The following is a 25,679-nucleotide window of genomic DNA, read 5'->3' as shown; positions in this document are numbered from 1 at the left end:
TCCAGCTGCAGCAGGAGGAGCAGAAAGCCCAGCTGGGTGGTCTCACATCCCATCCCTACGGCCAGGCTGGGACACAAGGAGGGGTTCAGCTCCCCTGCAGGGCTCCTCAGTCCCAAGGAACAGCCATGACCCACCGCTGGCTGAGCTCTGCTCTAAGCCCCGTTCTCTCTGGCATCAGAGACCAGGATTCCCAAGGCTGCTTTAGAGAGGATGGTGAGAAACACATCCCTGCCTAAAACAGGTTTCAGCTGTACAGCTTTGTATCTGTATCCCCCAAAGATGAGCCAAGAGAGGAGTGAAACCATTTGGTAAAACCATGGGTTCTACTTGGCTTCTACTTGAGGGTTCCAGTCTGTGCCCCAGAGCCCAGAGTCCCTTCAGCATGTGGCTGATTTTCCTTCTTGTCCTCCTGTCCTTGGTCGCACCAGCAGGAGCTGCTTCTTTCCCTTTCCCTGGTTATTTGGGCACTCTGATTGTTTTGGAAAGGAAGATGCTGGTCATTCCTGGTCACCAGGGGTGTCGGTGACTGTGACAGAGGAAGCCACCCACCCCCAAAGAGGGAGAGTCTGGTTACTGGGGAAATGGTCACAATGGTGAAGGGTCAGTAGGGAAATCCAGAAGCTCCTGGACCTGTGTGAAGGCACTCCTGGGAAGCCTGAGGGATGCTCACAGGTTGGATTCATGGGACGCAAACCGGATGGGATGTGGAGCCAGTGTAAATGAGGGGGGGTTCAGGATGGGACCCTACACAGGATGGGAACAGAGGCCAAACACACACGAGCGGCATTTCCTGGGTGTAAATGAGTCTGAGCTGTGGGTGATGGGCACGGCCATGGCCAGTGGTACCCCCAGGTCACCACCCCAAGACATCAGTCTTGTTGAGTGCGCTGGGAAACCTCACACTCAAGCACAGCAAAGGTGGTGGACAGAACTGGGGAACAAACCTTTTCTCTGCAGTTCATCATCAACAACAACAAACCAATGAAATATCCTATGAACATTTTCTGCTTTTCAACAGCAACACAAAACTAAGTGAAAATATGAAATATACTTTGGAGCAAAAATCACGGTTTAATAGAAACCTTAGGATTTTAATTAGTATTTTTGGAACAATTTTCCAGAAATTTTTTTAATTTTGCCAGTTCCTTTAGTAAAAATATTTTGCATTTCCAACTCTTCGCTTTTTCTCTGTCTTAAAGAGCAGAAAATGTGTTGAAAATGTTATTTCTTTGCAAACATTTTCATTTAGATCCAAAAGCAATCATTACTCTTATCCAGCAGTGGTGATGTATGTACGAGAAAATATACAGACCGTGAATTCTAAACACGAGAAGATGAATCCAAGTAGCTATTTTTTACATGTTTAGAAAGCTGTGAAGAGGTTTCTGTGCAGCTACCTTACCTTTTAATCTGTCTTCACATCTGCATTAGGAGAAAGGTGCTTTTTCAGAGACATACATGTGTACAGGCTGCGGTACAAGACTGGGGAGACCTTCTTGGAAACAGATTTCTTTTCCAAAGAGGTACTTTCAGTCATTCCAAAACCTTTCTTGAAAGTATTGATGAATCACACTCCAATTCATGAAATCACTTCAGAGGACAGGGAGGGCCAACACTACACACACAACTTCCAGCACAAACTAATCATGTTCTGGGCTTGGTGAGTGTCTTACTGGCCACAGGAGAAGTTTGCCATTGAATTTGGTGAGTTTTCCCTTGGTCTTGGGTAATAGGCATTGGTTTCTTAATTTAGGGACAAAGACTCTCTCTTTTCTCATAGACTTGGTTCTGTGTTAGACTAATTATGAGAAAAAAGCAAAGACGTGAAACAACAATCACCAATATCAGGACTCAGTCCTATAAAGCCTCAGTCAAGTCAGTCATTCCATCTGCTTCCAGGAGAAGACACAGGCCAGGAAGGGTGCCTTTAATTTTCCCAGTTGCCACCCCATAACTGAAGGCCACTCACAAGGAGAAGTAGCCTCCCCACCGCCAGCCTGTGCCAATGGCAGCAACCCTCCTCCGGATGCATCAGTAACAACATTGGAATAAAATGTTTCCTTTACATCTCTTTGTTAATTCAACACAGTGCTTTCTTACCATTTTTGCAGACAGGACAACACTGTTCTGGTTCATAGACTGGGTTGACACACTCGGGAACTGCGCAGTCTGCTACAACACAGTGAACTTCATTGCTGGGCTCGCAGCGACACCATTCGCATGGCGAGGGCTAGGAACAAATCTCAGGTTAGCCCAGTGCCTCCCGCAGCTCACAAGTTTGCAACATTTCCATCTTGCCATAAGATAAACACATCAGCGTTCAATACCCCTTGACTGCATCATTCATCATGGGGAATACAAATCAACCTCCGGGACAAAAGAGCAACATCTGAAATAGGCACCACAACATCGGAAAAAACGGCGTAGGAGCCTTGTTTTCCCAGAGGGGGGGTGGGGTTCTTTAGCCTTCATGAGTCTTTAGGTCCCTTTGCCAAAAAAACTGAGCTGAAACCACTAAGTTGTACCTCCCCATGTGTGTTATCTGACACATCTGGTGCCAGAAGAAGAGCAGGATTTTGGGAAGGTGAAGAGTGTTGGTTCATCCCAGGAAGGGAGGACAGGGTGATTTTCCAGGACATACTGCTCTGCCTTGTAGACCACCACTGCCAGCACACCCCAAGCTGTTGGAAAGGTGTTGCTGGGGTGGCCTGTCCATCTGGCAGCCTCTCAGCTTTCATTCCCACTTTTCAGGGCAGAGGAGAACAGTGTTGCTTTTGGAGGGGCAAAACCATTTTATTCTGCGTTTGTGCTGCATCTGCATCTGGAGTCTGTGAGCACTCCCAAAACATTACCATTAGTTCTGGTCCTGGCCCCTCTCCTGCTTGCTTCAACAAGGTCTGTGAGCAACAGACTCACACAAAATATGTAAATAATTAAGAGACTGAGTAATTCAGCTGAGTCAGGGAATTTTGGATTAAAGTACACAGCTAAATGGATTCGTTTCAGCTCCATGAATCCAAGCAGGAATCTCTATCCACCCCTGAATAGCACAGAGTTGTAACAGCCTCACCCTTTGAAAAGCTGCGAAAATCTGTTGAAAAACAGAAAGGTCAGTGGTTTAAGGTTCCCAGTGACTTATGTGTGTGGAAGTGTGATGGAAGTGTGACAACAGAGCTAAGAAAGGAGAACAAGAGAAGAAATGAAAGGAAAATAACTCCCTTTCAGTACCAGTAGGTTCAATATGTACCTCCCATTTTCTCAGCAATGGTAGATCCATCACCTACACTTGAATGATTGAATGTGGGTATTGGAAAAAAATTCTGCTTTATGTTGCATTGATGGGAGTCTGCAGCAATGGGAATTCCCCAATATTAAAAAACAAAAAAAAAAAAAAAAAAAAAAAGAAAAAGTGAGATGTAAAGAAAGAAGGATTAATCCTGATGTGTTGCAGATCGCAGTGATGGGTCACTCATTTCTACAAGACAGATGAGCCCTGGTTCTGGCAGGTAAAAAGCTTTTCAGTTCACCTCTAAGAAGCTCCATATGTCTTGAGTCTAATAATTTATTCCCAGGAAATTCATTTCTACCTTAAAACGCACTAATTAAAGCTTCCCTTGCTTTGTCTCAGCGTCTGCAGTCTATAATTCCCATCACCTTTCATTTGCTCACGGCTTTGGCAATTTAGATAAAATCAGCACTCCTTGAGCAAGGGAAGAAGCATGTGGAGGTGGAATTCCTCTCTCTAATTATCATTCCTCATTCAATCCTGCTTTGATTTCCGTCTGAAGCATCAGGAATCTAAATTCATTTGACTGACATTTCTTATTCAAGGCTATTTAATAAGAAGAAACAATACAGCAGAAAATAGACAGAACTATTTGCTGGGGGATCAATAAGAAAATTGCTGCTTTGTTTTTACTCATTTTAATCGCTAATTATACGGAGCAGCAGAAGTAGATCTTGTGATTTGTGGAGCCTTTCACTGCCTTATCCTCCAGGACTTGTACCCATCCTCACTACTACGCTGGCTGCAATGCTAAGAAATATGGGATGGGTTTCCAGGACTGCAGCCCAATCCATGGCTTAAAGATGATCAGCACAAGCAGAAGGTGCCCCTGAACAACTCTGCTCTGAGCAAATGAGACACGACACGCACATCTTTTACTTCAGCGTTGTCAGTGTAACCTGACAGTGACACTGCAATAAACCATGATGTTCCCTGGCACGGAGAACAGCTCTCCAAGAGGGGAGAACTGTGCACAATTAAAGCAGGAGAGCACATCGGCGGGAACAAGGAATGAGCAGCCAGCAAAAGCAAAGGCTGCTTTGGCATCAATCAGACTTTTCTCTGCCACCTCCTCTTCCCCACTGTATCAAAGTCAAGCTCCTTGGTCTTGCCACCAGGATCTTCCTCTGTGTGACCATTTTTCTCAATTGCCAGTGCCCCTTACCGTGGCTCTTCCCCAGCCCCTCACATCCATGGGTGACTCCAGCCCTCCTGTCCACTTAGTTTATGAATGTCTTGGCACTTTCTCCCATGGGATGTGCTTTGGGATCCGATTTGCAAAACCCTGCCCTTTCAGAAAGGACTTTTCCCCAAGCACACTGATTGAGCATCTTTAAACTGTTGTCTGCAAGCTCTGCAGCCAAGCTAATGCTTTCCCTGGAGCTATCCTCCTTGGGGAACAATTGGCCAAAAAAGTCCTCTCTCTATGGATACAGGCAGTAGGTAGACCCAGCAGCAAAATGACAAATGGGGAACCAGTGAAATACATCCCAAAACTTTGTTTCCTGATTCCTGACCCCATGGAAGAGGGGTGGTTTACACTTCTGTAGCCACTGAAGTTGAAACACCAGTTCCAGAAAAGAAACTCATCCCTACTGGAAAAGGAGGTTGAAAAAATACAGAGGGTTTCTGGAGTAGGAAAGAGAGAGGACACTGTCCCACATGGACAGTGCAAATGCTTTACTGCTGTCCCTTAAACTGATTCTGGACACATTGTTAAGATTAAAGGATCACAAAGGTGATCACTTATTTACTCCAGCTGCCCAAGGCAGAATAATCTCTTAGAAGACTTTTAGGAAGGATTTCAAGAGACACTGGTGAAGAAACATTCTCCTCACCACTGCCCAAAAGGAAAGGGCTCCATCACACACACCAGGGTGGCCAGAGGAAGGAGTCAGCACTTGTTCTGTTGTGTGGCTGGAAAACCTTAAATCTCAGGTGCTGTCAAATGGGAAACATCTGGAATCAGCAGAGTTTGTTAACGAAGGAAGAAGGAAGGAAAATTAAAACAGAGAATAAAGAATACACATGGCTAATAAAGATTTTATGTGCATGAGCACATAATGACAAACTTGATAGATGATATAAACAAACAAATGAAAAAGGCAGTAAAAGGAACAGAATGAAAAACAAGATACACCCTGAGCAGGGGAAATCGGGAAGCCAAACAGGATGTGGACACCACATCTCCTAATCTTCACTCCTGCACCCCTTCATACCAGTTCCCACCACTTTCATCCTCTCTTTGGAAGCAAATGCCAGGATATGTAGGAATTATGATTGCTAACAGCATCCAGCTACTCCTCTCAGTGATACAGGTCTCCCTGTCTTACAGGGCTGGGCACCAAGTGGTTCTTTAGTCAGCTACGAGGTTTCATAAACCCACAGAAATGTCGCCCCTCTGAGATGTCTGTGAGGGCTCCAGCAAGCCCTCAGGTCCTCCAGAAAGACTGGTGGACAGACAGAGAGATCACATGATCAAACAATTCTTGAGGAAAACAGCCTAAAAACGTGACCATTCACAAACTTAAGGGAGAGATGGAGAAAACAGAAATCTGAACTCAAAACTTAATGTTTAATTCTACTTGTTAATGCTTTTTTACAGCTGAAGAGATCTGGATCAAACATTTTTTAGACCAAGGCAGTGGGTACAATCACACCAATAACCGACACACAAAACTTCGAGTTTTTAGTCAAGGTCTTGCAAGAAACTTCTGAAAGACTTAAACTTTACCTCAGTCATCTCATTTAGTCATAGGAATTCTCTTGTCTCAAATACTTACTGAACCTCACCTGTATTTCTCCCTTGTCCACAAGTACACCACCCCAAGCCACCCCTCTGCTGCCCCAAACACATGAAAGCCTTTTCCATCACATGTACATTGCCCTGCAGAAGCTCCTCACTGAGTAGTAAGTGTTGCCCTAGAGTGGACAGAGGAAGCACACATACATATATACATATATATGTGTGTGTGTGTGAAACATTATTGTGCATTCCTCCTCTTCCCTGCTTGCAATGAGGATTTCTCTGTCACACGTCTGCTTGTCAATCACTCTTAGCTGCTTCTACACAAATATCTCTAGAGAGGTGGGAAGGGAGTGATTTACCCAAGACAAACTAAAAACTCTGAAGGTGACATGTGACTGATACTTTTTCTTCACCTGTTTGTTCTGTCAATCAGAAGCAATTTTCCTCGACATCACTTCTGGCTCCCCTGCCACACTCACCAGGATAACTGTGGTTTCCAAGTGCACTCATGTCAGTCCTGCTCATGGGCTGTCACCCAGCCCACAAGAGATCTCAGACCAGGTTTCAAGGCTGCAGTCTCCTGTGATGAGCTGTGATTCTTCCAGCTGGCTTCACTCAGACTCAGGGTGTGAGGCTCATACCCCTGCAGGAGCTGGGAAAATGCTGCTCATTTTCCAACAGCCTTCCAAGACTGAAGTGTCATTTGGCACCTAAGTACTTCAAGAGCCAGTGGATCCTGTACCATTAACACAGACTGGACAGAGACCTTGCTCCTTGTGACTGCCCACTCTATGAATTTGGATGCCAGCTCCTCCAGACATGTTGAGCACAGCCACTTACTTCCCAATGCTCTGGACCTCCCCTCACTTTTCAAGAAAAGACTTTCAGCTGTGTGGTGTTTTCTTTGCACCTGGGTTTCCAGCCTTGTGGAGGAAGGCTTACATCTGTGCTGGAGCCAGCACCGAGGCTGCTCAAAGCTATGGCAAATTCTTGCAACTGCCCTCCAGTCATCTGTTCTGAGATCCAGTTCTCAGGATTTGCTGGGCTGCTCTCTTCCTCCTCCTTCCTACACTCTCCAGCTGAGCCTGAAGAGGATTTTTGTACAAGAATGTCCCATAATCCCATCCTGGAAGCCTTCATCTCATTGAGAAGGTGCCATGAAGTGATCACACAGGGACCGTGTCCTTGTGCTGTCTGACACACAACAGCCCTTCATCAGTTATACACAGCTACTGCCAGACAGCTACAGAGCAATACAAACTTCATGAGTATTGTAGCAGGAATACTTGACATTTCTTCGGGGAAATGAAATAGAAAAGCTACATGTAAGTGTTTATAACCATCTAATCATGTTACAATAGACCTACTGATCATCATACAGGGGCTGTTCAAGTTAGTAGAATACAGTCTAAGTATTTCCATGGAATTGAATACATCTGTTATGGGGGCCTGTGATGCCTTCCACATCAAACAGGTGAATTTACAACATGGCCAGAATGACTGGAGAAATCTGCTTGGTCAATTGGAATTTGAAGTGGTGTATAACCAAGAAATGAAGGCAGTGAGCTTTTCTTTCTGAGCCCTGGGGAAACCCAAAGATCCATCACATCAGAACAAATGCCGAGGAGATGCCAGAACTCTTGGTATCACTGGGAACCTTAATCAGACACGTTTAAACACCAAAAGGGACATGGTGTGTAAGGATAGGCCTTTTCTAGGTGATGTTGCAAAAAGAAAAAAGGCTTTTCATAGTAATTTCACTGAGTATGGAATTGCAATGCTTTCTCCCCTGAGAACATGTTAGAAAAAGAAATGCCAACCCCTTAAACAGGAAATTACATCCTCTCCATTTCTACTAACGTCAAAGTGGTTTGGAATGTACTGGATCTAACCTGGCACTTCTGCAGACCTTGCCATAGATTCAGATCCACAAGCTGTATCCACATGCACCTCCTGCCTACACATCTGGATGTGTCCCATCCCCTGGACTCCAAGGGAAGGAAAACCAAAAACCATCGCTGCTGTCAATCTCTCCATCTTTCAGGACAATGCCATTCAGCCTCTCTCCTCAGACAGCCTGGACTGGTGGCGTCCTGCTTGATCCAGACGGAACAGCAGGAAAAGCAGGGCAATGGAAAGTGAACTCTGTCAAATTGGGCACTTATATCTTAAGAGCAGCTGTGACTTTTAATGATGCTCAGGACAATGGCAATTCTGATGGAAATTATTTCTGTAGCTACGGTTTCAGGTGGTGAATTTACTGGCAGGAAGCAAGAAAGGGAAGAAAGTTTAAAAGGACCTGATGAATCAATTCGGAGGCAAAAATGGCTTCTGCATTATGGCTGAGGTGGGAAGTCATAAACCAGGGGAGAGGAATAAGAAAGGAACTGGGATAGCGTTCATCAGAGATACTCCTGGAGTCGAAATTAGAATAATTTTCATTGTTATTGAAATTGCCTGTGATCTCAGGCAGATTAGCAGGAGGCTGCAGGAAAATTCAGAGAAAGCTTTCAGTCGAGAAATTTTGCAGGTGCTAAACTGGTGGAGAAGGAGCTGGTGACTGAGTCCCACCTGAAGGTGAGACTGAAATCTCCTCACTTCTCTTTTGGGCTGCTTGCTTTGCTTTTACTGTTAGCAGCAAAAATGTCACTCATTTTTGTCACGTACTTAATAAAATAAAAATCACTCACCCAGCCAGTGGAGCTACAGTATAAATTACACTACAGAAACTGTAACCCCTTGGATTTTCCAAAGGTGGAAAGTTGCTCAAATAAACAACCTCTTCAGTGATTATAGATGAGTACAATCATGGAAAACACCATCAGGTTGCAAATGACTTTGCAACAGGAAAAAAACTACTAAGTCATTAGATAATTTATCTGCAGTGAAAAAACTGGAGCTGGATCCTACTTACATGGAGCACTAGCAATACAAATGAACTGAGCCATCCAAAAATTGAAAAATGCTTGCACCATACTGCAGATTGGCTGAACCAAGGAGCTGGCTTCCAAGAAGCAGCAGAAGCAGATGCTGAGATCCTGTTTTTCTAAGGGAGCCCCCAACACACACACACACACAAACATTACTAGGTAAGACTGAAATGAAATACAAATTTCCTCAATGGAAAGGACAAGAGACACTCAAATACATTCCTGAAAACATTTTCTGTAAATGGTGACTCCATCCTGTACTCAAAGTAGCCCCATCACAAGGAGGTTGAACATGACTTTGCCTATTTTCTTAGCCTACAGCAGCCCTCCAACCAAAGCTCCACTTGAGTTACCCCTGTAACTGCTGCTTGTCTGTTCACATCTCTGAGGCTTTCCAGCATTCTGGTGACCAGGCTTGGATTCTGGAGATGGAAAGGCATAAGGATACTGTAATCCACCTCAGAAGTCATGTATTCCTCTCATTCCCTCAGGGGAAAGAGAGAAAACAATATCATCCATACCTGGAAACAATATCATCCTGGCCATCTTTTTCTAAAACTTCCTGGGGAGCTACACAGATCAGTGAGCCAGATGAGGGAGAGAAGCACAGAAGATGTGCCTCACCAGGGCTGTCCTGGGCCCACATCCGATGGTTCAGGGCTGTGACGGCATTAGGAGCTTTGTACTCAGGCTTGATCTGTGCCACACAATTTGATGAGTTTAAAAGGCTCCTGGAACCACATCTGGATCTGAAGAGTGACTCCTCCATTAGCTGATGAGAGAGAGACAACCTTAAGCCGAGTCCTGGCCCTTTTTCCACGGGAGCTGTGTATCTGCAGTCTCGTGGCTGCTTTTCTCTCCCAAGAGCAGCAGTGAAGCTTTCTGTAAAAACATGACTTTGCACTTCTTCCATAAGAACGCTCCCTTTGCTTTGATATATGTCTCATTTTATTCCTTACAATAGTTGCACCTCACCTACCCTGGGGCTGAGGGGACTGGAGTTCTCTATTACTTTGGTGATAATTTTTATGACTTTATTACAATAGTTTTTCAGTTCAGACATGCCCAGTGCACAGGGAAGGGACTCCTTCTGAAAGGTTACAGATATGACAGATGGGACTGTGGCTCCAAAGCGCGATGCACAGCCCTGTTTGGACACAGACAAACGTCTCTGTGTGCTTCACATTTGTTAAGTCCCTTTTAATGTCAACAGGGAATGTGAGTCCAGCTGGCAGTGTCCTGCTCTCCATTCCCTCCCAGTCGGCTCTTGCAATGAAGGAGTCATGTCTAGGAGAAAGCTTCTTGGAGCAGGGGAAAAGGAAGCAAGAACCTGGTCAGAAAGGTGATCCCTTTCACACGTGTTTTCCCTATACCCAAATCTGCTGCTTCTTCCTTTGTTGATGCTGAAAAATGGGAGAAGGTGGCAAGATCAGCTCTGTGCACTGATAAAACAGTGAATTTGTATTAAGAAGGTAGGTATAATATAACCAGCTATATCACCTTGGAGGAGGTTTGGACCTTGGTCCCATTCCTTCTCCTGCCGTTTCCTGTCTGGATCATCAGATGCACAGTCACAGTACTGGCCAGGCAGATCTACACCAGGGATGAATTTGGACTCCTTTACCCACAGGACAGCCAGATGATGGCTGTTCACTGAACTGAATGCAATCTTTGAGCCAGTCTGCTTTGTCTGAAGACAAACTCCATGTCCCCACACAGCTCAGGCTGGAAAGCATCACAGTGATGGACTGGTGGTGACTCCTGGCTGAGCTGCAGCCATCACAGGCAGGTGGGAGCTCTTCCTGTCCCACTGCAGACTTTGGTGCTCTGTCACCCTCAGACTTGGCATTTCACAGAGTTTTGCACCTCCTGTGCCCTAAGGGAAGCCGGTCTCACCCCCCAGAGCTCCTGCATCCCATCACCACCCCAACAAGCTCCCTCCTTCCCCTCAAAGGAGCAGCTCCTTCCTGAATGCTTTGCCCTTGCTCACTGCTGCTGAGCTCAGGGTTCACTCCAGCACTGGAGCTGGAGACAAGAGCCCATTACTGTTCTCCACCAACACATGCCGTCACCTTTTTCTCCTCCCAAGGAAAGACATGTTGGCTGACCCTGAGTCTATGTCCAAGGAGCTGTTAGGAGCTGACTTGCTTTTTTCCTTTACGCTGCTGAGGGCAGAGGAGCCCAAGGGTGCTCAGTGCAGGGTGTAGTGCACCTACACACACATACCCTTCTTCTTCACTGTCTCCAGGCCCTGCTCCAAAGCCCTGTCCTGCCAAGCAGTGGGTGTGGGCTGAGATCACGTCTGCTGGGGTTTGCTGTGGTTGTGGTTCCCTTTGCTCCTGGGCTTTGACAGCGACCCCATTACCACTGCATTGAGAGGAGTGAGGGGGCAAATACTTTTCTCTCTCATTCTCCACTCTCTGTCCCTTTTTTGATAGCCTGGCCTTACTCTTCACTTTCTGGCAGGGCAGATTGGGCTTTGTGGGAGCTCCCTGGACAAGCCCTTATCCCAGGTGAGCATCATGCAAACTCCAGAGAGGACTACCTGCCTGGCACTGAACACCAGTGTAACATCCCAGTGGGCCACTCCTGATCCATGGAGCCACAGCAGTTCATAGCCGCAGACAACCTGCAGCTCTTTACCAGCTGGCACTGTGGAGAAGGCATTTTCCAAATTCTCCTTTCTGCCCCTTGTACCCAGCTGTCAGTGCCTAACCCCCAGGAAAGAAGCCAGCAGGGTCCAGGAAGTTTCTGTCTCTCAGAGGACGTTATCACACTTGGTTATGAGCACAAATTGGGGAGAATGTGAAATGAAAATGGGTTTGAATGGGTTACCTGTGATAAGAGAATACACTGGGATCTGCTAGCACAGGGAGCACACTGGGCTAACCCTCGGTCAGAAAGGTTTTGCTGACTGGGATGACCACAGTTAACAGATTTAGAGATTCCCTGCTTTGAGGAGCTGCTTCAAAGCTAATGTTCCTCCTAGCACACTGATGTTACTGTAATTCCCAAAGAATTCCCTGTGAACTGTACCACAGAACAGAGTAAGGAAGCCTAATGCTACATGTATTTTTATCTTGTAACTAGACTGAGCATTGTCACTACATGACTTACCTAATTATAGTCTTTAAAACAATATCTAGAATAATTGGCTAATTGAGCATTATTTTTAATGAATGCAACATAAAACACATTCCAGTGGCAACAAACACACACCTGCACTTTCCCTCACTCTGGTAGGAAACAGTTTCCTAGAAAACCTTCTCACTAATGAACTGGGAATGTTTCTAAGGATGACATCCTTCTTCATAAGCTGATGACCTGAGGACCTCACACTCACCAGCCCTACAGAAACACCTCGTGTGACAGAGACGAACACAGCCTGGGAGAGCCAAGGGATAAGCCCTTCTTTCCTTGGCCCCACTGAGCATTGTCTGGCATGAAATAAAGCCTCGGACTTGACTTTCCCACTCCTGGAAGGAGCTGGTAGTGGCTGCGTGTACCACACATTCCATTTTCTCAACAGTACAGCTCCAGCAGCAATGGAGGGAGGGGAGGGGAAGCGCCAGAGCTTCTCCTCTGGCTGTGCAGAGATATCCCCTCTCTTTCAGCAGCTCTCTGGAAGCAAGCAGAGCCAACAGGCTATTTCCTGGAGTGAATAACTGAAAGCCTGGCCACAGCTCTGGCAGTACAAATGTTGGGCACACTTTAATTCCTGTGTCATATTTACTGGAAAAATACCAATCCCTTGGGCTTGCGAGTACAGGCCCAACTCTGCACTGCGCTGCCACGCTGGGCAGTGCACTGGGATTAAAACGGGGGCTTGTGCTCAATTCCTGGGGGGTTTGAATCCTGCTCGAGGTTTGGGTCTCATCCATTTCAATGGGAAGCTCTGAGACAGTCTGTGTGTAGCACAGCCTGTGCCACTGAGCTCTGAGCTTTTAGGGCCTCCATGTATTACTACAAACTGGGGAAGACAACTGGAAGACATGGATTTTTTTTTTTTAGCCAAATTCTGAGTAAAGACCATCTTCTTTCACCTTTTCTAATAATATATTTGTGCATAATGTAATATATATGTTACAGAATCAGTAGCTAAGTACATAACATAATTTTTTAAAAAAGGTATCACTATAGATCAATATGTGACAGGCCTATCTATTTTAGTATGTTTTCTTGATACAAATTATGACAGAAATACAGTAAGTCAGTAATTTTAGATTCCTTTGCATAGACATTGTCACTGTAATTTTGCCAGGAGGGAGATAATAAATCATACTTTTCCATCTGACTGATGTTCTGTTTCCCCTGTCTGATTTCAAAGGCTGTATGCTATCTTCAGAGCTGGCATTGTTCATGGCTCCTTTTATTAAAGCACAGGCATGTTATTGAAATTTCTTTTGTATTATCATTTTCTAGCCGTACATGACATTGCAGAACACACAAGAAGAAGAAGGAAAAAAAATAGAAAAAGCCCCATTTGTTTGAGTCATAGTAGAAAAAACCAAACCCTGCAGCACGCAACTTCCTTCCTTGGAGAGGAAAATGCCAATATTAAAATCGGGGCCTCATGCTAGCTTGGGTTAGTAATCAGCTTCTTGGAATTCATGAGCAAAGATCTAAGAGCTAGTAGTGATTTGGAGGACTGGCTTAGTACACTACCAACATCCTTCAATAATGCTTGTTCTTGCCATGACTTGAGTACTTTCCAACATCCCTTTCCTCCCCAGTGGCCTAAGGAAGCTCCTCAGGTTTAAGGTGTTGTGACTCTGTACTCTCACACTGACACAAACCAGAGCATCCACAGTCCCAACCTGCAGCTGGACAGTCCAGCACAGCTGGGGAGAGCAGAGAGACCTTGGGAGCACGGGATGGTTACACCACTGCACCACCCCAGGCACTGCATGGTTACACACTTCTCCCCTCACCTTCCCTTTCAACCCAGGGCTGCATCACACTCTTGTTTGTCACCTAACAGCATCACCCCATCGGGAATGCTCCAGAATGCCCCAAGTGTTCCATTCAGATCGGATGAGGTTGCACTCTCAGGCTGGGTAACTGGCAGTCTGAGCCAGGCTGTAACTGGCACCACTTAATTTCTATTTCTGGCATGGTTCTGGGGATGGGGAATCACTGTTTGGTTTCACTGCCTCCCCTTCTCCAGTGTCAGGATGGACACGCTGCATTTCAGGGCTCTGAGGTGCTGGGACAGCTGCTGCACGCTTGCATGTGCCTTTTGAGGAGAGGCCTTACTTTGTTAAGTTATATTCAGATAATTGCATTAATAAAACATTTTTAAAGAGCATTAACAAAGGAGAAGGAGGTGCCACTATTCTGAAGTAAAGGTTTCCATAATGAGCTGAGAATTAGTATATGATAATGCTATGCTTACACAGTCCCTCATTTATTTGGGATTCTGATTACACCCTGAAGATCCCTGCTAGAGCTGTGATCCCTACTGTGCCATAAAGTCAGCAAGATACAGAAACCCTCACTGAAGGATTACAGGTGATTTGTGGACAAAACAAAGCAATGAACTTAAGATATACTGGCAGGAAACAGGGGAAAGAAAAATAAAGTACAACTCCAGCACTGAATCCTGGCTCTTTTCAGGTCAGTGAAGATTTTGCCTTAGAAGCAAAAATTGCCCCTTTCCTGTTTTTTTTTTTGTGTTTTTTTTTTCCTGCAGTGTGAAGGCCTGCCCATGGACAAGGGATATTCTCCCATCCTTCCACACTTGTGCTTGAGGCAAGGGACAAACATCTGGGTACCACCTAGGCACTTTTTGATTGAGGATAGGTTTGGGAGCAGTGAAGGTGGAAGGGAAGAGAACAAGGATGTAGAGAAGTCATTGGGAAGGACAGGCAGCAGAGGTTAAGCCTTGGCAGAGCCAATGGCTGGAAGAAATTGCAGCTCTTGGCAGAAAGCAGGGCAGCCACTGAAGAGCACCCAAAAACTGTCCTTGATGTTCAGAGTGTTTTCCAAGCGCCAGCTCACAACTGGAGGTTGAAGCTGCTCCTCTGACCTGAATATTATCAGGAAGGCCAAGTTGTGACACCAGAACCTCTTGTGTCCCCACCCAAAGGATAATTCACCCAATGTCCTGCCAGGCATACCCAAGTATTTTAATGTCTGTGCTTAGGACATTCCTGCCACTGCCTTGGAAGATGGCACCATGATACCAAACCCAGGTCACTGGGACTCACCCTCCTGCAGGGACAGGGAGCAGTTCCTGTTTTCCAGTCTAAAATGAAGAGAATGTTTCAAGATGTCAGCTTGACAATCTCTTGTGAACTGACCATTCATTTCCCAGCACTGGTATTTTGCCACATATCCATAGAGGTCCACAGAAGGTTATTCTGGATATGCCTCTTGGGTGGTGAGAGATCTAGGAAGTTCAGAACTGATTATGGACTTCCCAAACTGACAACCTAATCCTCTTCCAACAACTCCTGACTGTGGTCATGAATACACCTTAATCACATCATAATTCCATTTCTCCAGTTGGGCAGGTGTGTGCTTTTCTCTCAGTAAGTTATGCAAGAGAGACAAAACTAATCAGCACTTTGGGAAACTGTTGTCTCAGTGACATTTGCACGATTGCTCCATCAGCTGCCAATGAACATCCATCACGCTGGCAGAACACTGTCTCCTGAAGTTTACATCAGCTGCTGTCTGGGAACATTCATTTGAAACACAACCATGTGGACTTACAATAACCTAGACCACTCTCTGAGTTGTTATTTGCTTGTTTTCTCTCTCTGGGAAGAAAGGGGAGTGTCAACAACCTCCCTGAAAGATCTCTGCTCCTGCAGGTGAGCACAGAGCACTTGGGACTCAGACCTTAACCTCCAGGACTGAAATTAAAACAAGGATGGTGTGTGGGAATAAAAACAAGCTGCCAAGTGACCCCAAGAGTCCCTGATAGATCTCTCTGAGAAAACAGAGGTTGCCTGAGACTTGCAGCATCCTTCACACCTTCCCTGCAGCCACCACACTGCCTGTGCTCCCTCTGAGAGGGGCCAGAGGAGACCCGAGAGAGCAGGCATGAGGCTGACAGAGAAGTGGAAAACAAGATGGGAAAGAGAGAGATGGATCCTAGTAAAACCCACCATACCTACACTCTCTCCTGCTCCACAGGTATCAAAATCCTTGACCTTGGGCCCCAAACTCACCAAGATCTCCCAAGATCCACAACAAAGCTGTGAAGATGCTACATGGCATCACTAAACCATCTGCCAAGGACACAAGGTTTTACAAAAGGATACAAGAAAAACTCCTAATGGGTTTAGATTTACAGTTGAACTTCGGTTTAGCATTTCAGTTGTACGTGTTACTGACTGAGGGGCACACACATAAACATTTGGACAGCTGTCTAAGCTAGATGGCTTGTTGTCATGTTTGTATTTTGTGCTTATGACTGCTGTGACTCAAAAAATCAGATGTGCAAGATCTGTTCACTAGAAGAAAGCCAAATATTCAAGAAATGGGCCTTTGTAACAACTCCTTTACCCTGAGAGCATCAGAGTTACTGCCAGTGGTAAGAAAAAAGATTAAATTACTTTTGGATTTATCACCCCAAACCTAAGCAAAAATCTAGCAACAACACAGAAAAATTCTTCCAAATGGGAACTTCTCACAGATTTTGATACCCTTGAGAAAAAAAAAAAGTTCCTAGAGAAAAAAATTAATCCTAATTTGTGAAAGATCAGGCAGCTGAAATCTCTACAAGATGAGTCAGTCCTGGCACACACACACAGACACACACTTGCAGAAGATTTTTAAATAGAGGCTAATTTCAGCTGAAACTAAGCACTGACAAGCCCTTCTATAGATGACGATTTGGAACCTACATATGAGCAAAAGTAAATCAAGTGGGTGAAAGGGTTCTGAGACCACATAAAACAGTGCCTCTGTTTCCACTGAAAGCAGCCTGGGTTTGAGTCAGTCACTGGAGAAAGCCTCTCCTCTTTGACTTCAGTGTGTGTGGAACGGACGTGACAAAGTTTGCAGACCTTAGAAATTCAATAGGATGAGGGAAGAGCAGAGCTCAGAGCCTGCAAAACCTATGAACTGCTCTGAATTTCATCTCTGCTTGGGTGCCTCATAAAGTCAAGACTTCACAGCAGCAGTTTCCTGAAGTTCTGTCTTTCCTATAACATTTATAAAGTCATAGTTCACAGGTTCTCCTTTTCCCCCCCAAACACCACTGGAAGTGATCTTCCATTGCCTGACTCTCCTACACTACTTAAGAGGGAAACAAATCCACTGTTTATTCTAGGTAAACACATAGATTTCCAAAACATTGGTTTTTCTGCCCTGCTCCACAAGGTATCGAGCTTTCAGCAAAACACAGGTCCAGGTCACAAGCTTGACTGTCAGCTAAATTAAGTCTGAAGCATCTGGACAGGTTACTGCGAGTGAGAGTGCTGTGACACCATCAACTTTGTGTTTCTCAGAGGATACTGGCACCTTGCTTTTCACACAGCACCCCACAGTACCTGAACACAACAAGCAATGAATCAGATAGCTCCTAACTCTAATAGCCTTTCTGCCTATATTCTGTATTTCTGTAGAGTTTAATCTGTTATCAGGGTGCAATGACTTCTTTCAGGAAAAGTGATTATTGCTTTTGCACTTAATTCACACGCAAAAATACTTTAATGACAAGATCCGTCTCATTATTCTCCCATTGAAATCTCTTCAGAAAGAGTCCTTGTAACTTTCTGCTTCCTAAAATCTCTCCAAAATAGTCCTTGTAACTCTCACATCAGAATCCAACCACCTAGGTGGGACACCCCACCACCTGATGACAACATAGCAGTCAAGATGGGACCACTGGAGCACAATGAAGCTGGTCTAAGCCTTCCTAGGGCAAGAAGAGCAGTTCACAAGATTTTGCACAAGTTTACTGCTTTATTTAAGCAGTTCACAAGATCAGCAACTTCACATTCCTCAGTGAAGGAAAGCAGGGAACAGGTTGATCAGGATGGCCCTCAAGGAGATGTTCCTCATACCCTTCCTTTGCCCCGTGCCTGTGATATCAAACTATCCTGCCAAGACTGAGGGACTGCAGTTACAGATGGACAGAAAAAGAACATAAACAACATGTGAGAGAAGAGAGGAACTAACTACTACCTTCACTGAAAACGACAGCTTCTGGAAAAAAGGAAATTGTCATCTATGTTATGGAGAACTTGTGAAGTGCAGACCAATATGAAATTATTTTCATAGCAGGAAAGCAAATAAACTGCCCAAGTGCATAATGAGATTGGGCACACAGCCATGAAGAGCTATAGGCTGTCATTAATTATGGAGGTACAACTCTTAAAGCCACGTGACCTGGGAGAACAAACTTGTGTACCTACAGCTTTTCCAAACACCGTTCTTCATTGTGAAATGCTATTCTCCTTAGCAGAACTGAAAACATGGGATCAAACTCAAAGAATGAGAGAGGCAGGTTGTGTAAAAGGATAATGTTTTTTTAGAATCTGGTCTTATTTTTAAGATGTATTTTAGAAGGATTTCTTTACAACATTCCTAACAGGAACTCAACCATTACAAGGAAACCCCATACTTCTTATTACTTGAGATGGTCATCTGCCTAGGAATTTATCTTCTCCATTCTAGACAGCCTTATCACAGTTCAAATAAAAATATTAAATATAGTTTACCATCTACTTGTTTGCATTCTCATAGAGTTATGAGTAACAACTCTCAGTACTGCACCATCAATTTTTTGCTATCCAAATTGGAAAAGGGGTTCTTAAAAAGCACTCAGCATTGGTTTACACACCACTGGTGGTCCAACATGATCCATGATATGAGCAAAGGAGGCAGATCCAGAGGGCTGGCATTTACAAGGGGGGCTTTTGACTGACCACTGGCCCTCAGTGAATGCTGGTAAGGGGGAGCTTTTGCAGCTTTTACATGAGCCAGACCTGCACCACAGCTAAAAATTACTTCAGCTTCAGCATCCATCAACAGCAGTAAGCAAATACTGAGTGCCTTTGAGAGTTCCCAGCAAAAATACAATTTCTAAAGCATACTAATATTAAATACTGAAGAAAGGATTTCATACCTTAAATTCCTCCAAGATTTTGTAATTTTTCCCATGATATTCACAAAAGTTTTTCACTTCTTTGCATTCCGGACAGCATCCATTGTGTTCCACTTTTGTACACTTTGGGTGGATTTTAGGGCATTCTGGTTGATCACAAACAGGTCCATCCTCAGTACAGACACAGGGACAGTTGGAATGTCCCGGGAAAAAACGTTCTCCCAGTTTGTACACAAAGCCACTGTCATCCACACAGCCCTTCCCCCGGTAGTCATCAAAGATCAGATTGTCATTACTGGAGGTCTGGTCCCCTTCATCAGCAGGATAGTCTTCATGATTGATGGCAGCTGGAGTGACCAAACCAGGGATTACGAACAGAAGTATCCAGGCTTCATGGATATGAAGAGCCATCCCCCTCCTCAGCTTCTCCATGGGATCTCAATGCCAGATACAAACAGTGGCTTCCATAGGGACACCAGTGTTGTGGTCTGAAAACAAGTATTTTTAAGTGAGAACAAATCCAAAGTTCAAGGAATATTGGCTTATGAAGGTCATAGGTTCAACCATCACCTAAGAATAAATCAGAGTTCTCAAACTGCATAGATAAATATTACTGTTTCATTTGAATTAAGCCTCTTCTCAGTTATTGTTACAGAGAACAAAGCATGTGACATACATAACTTGGACACTCATGCCTGGAAGCATATGCCCACAAAGTATCTCTGAAGAAATGGTGGCTCACAGAATCATCTAATTTTTACTTTCCTCATTTGTGCAGTTGAGTTTCCAGATGCACCAGAAATTAAATCAGCTGCCTGAAATCACATGGTGATGGGCAGCTTGGAGGGTTTTGAACCCAAGTTTAAGCACAGTCTAAACCTCCTGCCATGGCCACTGTCCCTTGGTGCTACACAGGGTGAACAGCCCACTTCATTAAACTGGGTGGGAAACCTGAGCTGAAAAAGGAGTTAAGCATGATCTGCTGTCAGATCTGCATCCGATAAGAAATACGGTGCTGGGTTATACTTGGGCTGTGAGAGGTGGGAGAGTACAGAGAGTATAGAATTTTATATACAGCATTTCTGAAGAGGGACTACCTGGGCTATCAACACAGCCCAGCCTGCAGCAGGTACCTATAATCCCAACAGAAGCAAAAACAGTTCACCTCCTCCATTATTCAGCATTTCAGTAATTCCCAGAGAGAAACGCGGAGACAGGACGTTAAATGCCTTCATAAGGCATAGAGCAGCTGAAGTGTGTTTGCGTGATTAAGCCGAGCCCTTCTCAAACTTTGGGAGCGACGCAGCACGGCCCGACCTTCGGCGAGCTCTGCTGAGGCGGTCGAGCGAAGGATCGACCCAGGGAGGGAGAGGAGCTTTGCACTGACCCCCGGGAGCGCCGGCGCCAGGCGAAGGCTCCGTGCCGGTGTCTTGGGAGCACTTCTGGCTTCCTACAGTGCCACATCACTGCCACCAACGCACTGTCCGAATCCCTGCCACTAACCTGCCTCCACACCAGCCCACGGGCAGTGCAACCCCGGCAGCAAACTGGTTTCTGACCTCTCTTAAGAGAACTGGGCAAAGTCTTACAGGAAACTTTTAAATGAAATGAAATATTAGCTTTATCTGGATTGAGGAACTACGGAGGTAGATCCTGGCACAAACCAAAAGAAGAACTGTTGGGACGTGCGTGTCATCCCTTCTCCTCCTCCGTTCCCAGAGCATGCACACACAGCCACACACAGTATCCACAAACATGCATTAACCTGCACACACAGGCAAACACAGACTCCCTCCCACCCCTCTGAGAGATATTCCCTATGTACTGGGATTTTTGGTGGACTGCAGATGTTCAGCAATTAATTCTCCCTTAATTGATGCAAAAAAGCAGCAGCAGGAGAAGAAAGCTTTAATCCTAGAGAAGCAGCTAAGAGATCCTGTTGACAAAGCAGTTTTTCCAAAGCCACAACAGAGGGAGACACCGGATATTACACAAGCTTTATCAAATTCGAAAAGATATCTTCTTAATTGAAGTACTAGCTGCGTTTCCATCACAAGGACTATGCGCCCCGTTGTTACTCCTATCAGCAATATCTATTGTAACATGCTGTTTGGAAATCAAGTGATTCCTGCAGATACGGCTGCTTTACATATCTACAGAGCAGAGAATCTCCCCACCTAAATGCTACAGGTAGGTTGCAACATTGCAGATCTGTGGGCATTTTAAGGGGGAAAAAAAAATCAAGCAAATGAAGTAATTCATATCTGAGGAAATGTGAAACAATCAAGAGAATTTGTTCGAGTTTGATGAAGAAGCTCTCCAAAACATATATATATATATATGTAAAAGTTCTCCACAGATCATAAATAAGAGCACTGTATTTTGCTACAGCAGCCGAGATGTCCCATAGCAACTCACAAGCGATCTTGGAAATCAGACAGACTGCAGACGTCTTGCACGGACAGATTTCAACAAGTAAACAAATGCTGCTCAGCTCAGAATTAGTTTACAGCTTGAACTTTCTCATCATTTCTCCTCATTAGAGAGGTCATAATCGTGGGTAAATCTGAGTAAAACATTTCCTTCCGCCTTCCCTCACCCCAAGTGAATAATTCACACTTACCTAATCAGGCTCGATCTGAAAGCTGAGAGGGGTCACAGGCCAACAAGGACTGAAAGGTTAGAAACAGATTAGTGAAAGCAGTTCCTCCTAATCACGTTTTCGGTGTTGACTCACGGACAATCCCTTTTCCTCCACCTCCCATCGCAAGACAGGGGAGCGCGGCAGCCCAGCAACCACAACATGAGAATTAAGCTTTAACCCGGCGCCGAGGATTCAGAGGGAGCAGGATTCAGGCGGTCCGGAGGCTGGGATGCCGCGGAGAATCCCCGGTGCCAGCAGCAGAGTCATCGCGGCGAACTTGGGCTGCATCTCCTCAGGTCTCGGGGCGGGGGGGGTGTGAGAAAACAACCCATCTCTGTCCCCTCCCTGTGCCCGGCGGATCTCCTGCGGCTCCAGCTTTGCCACGGCGGGGGAAGGGGGGGAGCGAGCGCGGGTTAGGCGGGAGGCAGGCGGGGGAGGGCGGGCGGAGGAGCCCCGCGCCCGGCGGGCGGGCAGCCCCCGCTCCCCTCCGGGGACTCCCCAGGCCGGGGGCCGGCCATGCCCGCGCCGCGCACCTCCCTGCCCGCTCTTATTACAATTAATTTTTTCTTTTGGGGGGAGGGGGGAAAAGAAAGAGGGAAGAGCAGGGAACAAAAAACCCCCCAAAATAATACAGGGGCGGGGCGCCCCCGCCCCGGCCGCTGCCCCGCCCGCCGCCAGCTGGGGCGACGGCTCTCGGCTCCCTTCAGAGCCGCCGGCTCCCCCCTCAGATCCAGTGGCTCCCTTCAGATCCGCCGCTCGGGCTCCCCTCAGCCGGGCTCCCCTTAGCCCGGAGCCCCCAGGATCCACCGGCTCCCCCCTCACCGCCGCCGGCTGGGGCTCCCTTCAGGCGGGTTCCCCCAGGCCCGTCGGCTCCCCTCAGATCCACCGACTCCCCTCAGATCCGCCGGCTGGGACTCCCCTCAGCCCGGCTCCCCTCAGGCGGGCTCCCCTCAGCCCCTCCGCGATCCCCAGCTCCGGCTCATGCCGCTGCCCCGGCGGTGTCCGGGAAAACATCCCCAATGGCCGCATTATGGAAACTTCGCCTCATCTTCCCACAGGCGGCTGCGCTGGGGAAGGGGCGCCTCGGCTCCCGTGTCTCGTGCTGTGCTACATTAAAAATCAATCTCCTTGCAATTCGGCTGCGCTGTCATTAGGCGTCATTGTAAAGCTGTTTCTCCAGAAACCACCAAAGGAGAGACTCTTGGCGTTGGGGAAAAACGCGGGGCCAACAGAAAGAGGGAGAAACCGGGGGGGTTTATTTGGATAAAACGCCGAATAACGCTCCGTTTGGGCGCAGACATTAACGACGAGCCTGCGAGCCCGCAGCGCGGTGCTGCCCCGGCCTTCTCCCGCAGCGCCGAGCGAGGGAGCGCTCACGTCCAGAGGCAGAGCCTGCCGTCGGCGCCCGCGGACAGCAGGAGCCGCGGGCCGTGGAAGCGCAGGCAGCGCACGGCGCCGCCCGGGCCCCGCAGCGCCGAGAGCTGCCCCGCGTCCCGCCGCAGCACCCGCACCGAGCCGTCGCTGCTGCCCAGGGCCACCACGCCACCTGCAAGGCAGAGCAAAGGCATCGAGGTTGGCAAAGGCCGCGCAAGAGAGCGGCGCTCAAGTTCTGAGGTCGTGGTTTTAAAGACACCCCCCCCCCCAACGTGTACTCCTGTTGGACGGATCAATAACAGTGAGATTGGATTTTGCAGCGATGAAGCGAATCTGGAGACCCCGGTGTTCTCCTCATTAGGAGCACGGCTGTTTTACTTATATTTGGACACAGTTATTCAAGCCCAGATTCTGACACACAGACTGAGCACCAGAGAAGTAGATGCTCTTCTGATACCTGGAGGTATCAACATCAGACATGCTTTTAGTGCTGCTTTTCTTGTACCACTGTTAGACATGAAGATGCGAGTTTTCCGCTGAATTTCCAGGTCAGGCTCTAACTGAACTAAGGGTCTTGCTCCCTTATATCCTTATGGAAAAACCCGACGATAATTACATTGTTAGTATCAAATTGGGTCTAACCGTAGGAAAAAAATAAAAGAAAACCTAAAAAAGGTTCTAAGGAGTTCCCAGTTTCCATGTGTTTATTTACGAACCAAACTCAGTTTTCATCAGTCTTAAAGAAGCAGAATTTGTTTATAAGTTTATTATCTTCATCCTTAAATAAAAGCAGAGGTAACAGCTGGTGATATGTTTGAAGCACCTCTTACTTACCTGGCCCCCAGATAAAGATTCTCTCCTTTAAAAATGAACTATAATAATCATGAGTTTCACGTACCAAAAAAAAAAAAAAAAAAAAAAAAGGGAGATCAATACACTCATTTTAAAGCTGATGTGGCCCTACCAACAACAGGATCACTCTACTGCCAGCCATGATCTTGGTCAAACACCTTTTTCTATTAGGAGCAAGTTCAATATACCCTCCAAATGATTACAGCTTTTTATGTATCAAGATTTGCTCTCTGAAAGCAGACAGCACCAGCAGAAGAATAATTAATACGGACACTGACAAAGTCAGTCTGGCACCAAGGTCATCATTTTGGGGAAGATTATGAAAAACAGGAGATATTTTGCTATTTTCAGCCATCCAAGTTATTCACCAAGTGGCCAATGGGAACATACTGCCCAACAGAAGTGAGCATGGAGGAATCTCTCCCAGTTTTAACAATATGGGAACCATAGGGCCTTGGGTGTGCCTGTGTGATGAACAGTTTATCCAGGGAATATCCTGTCCCTCCATTCAAACTAAGTCATAACAATGATGTTCTCTGCTCTGCCCATGAAGATCTGATGGCTTCATTTCTCCATTTATCAAAGGAAACACGTAGCCTGAAACACCTTAAAAATGCACCGAGATTATTTAACCACAAGTTATGCTTGGTGTGGTCATGGATATGTGTGCAAGAACAGGAACTAGGAAGTAGAGCTAACCATGATAAATATGCCCTATTTGCAAACCTTTGTAACTACCCGACTTCTTCAGCTAGAACAAAGCCTGACACAGCAAAGATCTGTAGGATGGATTAGAGTGTCCAAAGCAGCAGATGTGAATATTTATTATAAACTCTCCTCCAGCAAGTCTTTGCTGACAGAAGCATTGCATATGGATTTCACTTGCAGCCAGACTCTCCAGGCAGTCGCTGGATGACTTCTCTAGGAGCCAAACAAATGCCATTTCTCCTGGAGCCCTGACACCACAACAGCTGGGCAGGGGGTTAATGTCACTCTCAGCTGCTCAAACAAGTTACGAACCCACTTGTCACAAAAAGAGAGGGACAGGAAGGAGAAAAGATTTGGGCAGCTGCACTTCCCTTCCAGAAAGTAAGGGCAGGACAGAGTGACAACTAAGACAACAGCTTAGGCTTCTCAGTCACCCCCCGAGTTGGCAGCAGGGCAGGAGCAGACCCCAACTCTGCATTTTTCTGAATTCTTTCTAGATAAATCATATGCCTGAAGCCAAACAATAGCACTCTCATCCCACCAGTATTCTGACAGTACTGGGAATGGACAAAACCAATGGGAAAACAGAGACAGTAAAAAACAACTGGTTAGAAGGTGCAGTAGTAACCCGCACCTACCTCCAACGCGAGTACTCGCTGGGGAAAGGATTGAGATGCACAAGGCAGCCCTGGTGGAGAATGACTTTTTTCATGTGAATTTTTGTTCCCTCAGTTGTGATTTGTTGCTACCGTTGACCACGAGTACAGCTACTTCCTTGCTCAGTAGCAGCAGGATCCACAGGCAAATGCAAGCAAAAGGGGAGGGGAATGCACAAAATGAGAACATCTCATTTCCGTCACCCTTTATGTCAACCCTGATCTACAGGCTCATAACAATTTGCTCATTATAATGTAAATTTACTCCCTCCTTCCTTCCAAAAGGAGATGTTTTGCTTTGGAAAGAGGGAACAAATTGTGTTTTATTGCTCTTTCAAAATGTTCTCCAATTAGGAAAGCAAACAAAAACTACTACATAATTGTCATGCAGAGCTCTTTTTTAATGAAGGATACTTA

General features: G+C 46.0%; 2 protein-coding genes across 5 annotated transcripts in view; both read right to left on the bottom strand.

The window, feature by feature from the left end:
- Positions 1-19,460, bottom strand: part of VWC2L (von Willebrand factor C domain containing 2 like) — a 45,286-nt gene extending 25,826 nt beyond the window's left edge. For 2 of the 3 annotated variants that reach the window (XR_010431829.1, XM_064660357.1), the window contains exons 1-2: positions 19,050-19,460; positions 2,101-2,230 (exon numbers count right to left, since the gene is read on the bottom strand). Coding sequence is in view for 2 of the 3 variants with exons in the window: in XM_064660357.1 (XP_064516427.1) it covers positions 2,101-2,230; positions 19,050-19,460 (541 nt within the window). In the remaining variant the exon portion in view is untranslated. The remainder of the gene's footprint in view (positions 1-2,100; positions 2,231-19,049) is intronic. The other variant, XM_064660358.1, reaches the window with a different exon arrangement.
- Positions 19,405-25,679, bottom strand: part of SPAG16 (sperm associated antigen 16) — a 385,479-nt gene continuing 379,204 nt past the window's right edge. Inside the window, exon 16 of one of the 2 annotated variants that reach the window (XM_064660354.1) lies at positions 19,405-19,516. In XM_064660354.1, coding sequence (XP_064516424.1) covers positions 19,467-19,516 — 50 coding nt within the window. In that variant the 3' untranslated portion in view covers positions 19,405-19,466. Of the gene's footprint in view, positions 19,517-22,900; positions 23,219-25,679 lie in introns of those variants that run through there. The other variant, XM_064660353.1, reaches the window with a different exon arrangement.

The sequence above is a fragment of the Pseudopipra pipra genome, chromosome 7 (assembly GCF_036250125.1).
Source record: "Pseudopipra pipra isolate bDixPip1 chromosome 7, bDixPip1.hap1, whole genome shotgun sequence".
Taxonomy (NCBI): domain Eukaryota; kingdom Metazoa; phylum Chordata; class Aves; order Passeriformes; family Pipridae; genus Pseudopipra; species Pseudopipra pipra.
Note: the sequence above shows the minus strand (reverse complement) of the source record. Positions and strands in the feature narration are given on the sequence as shown.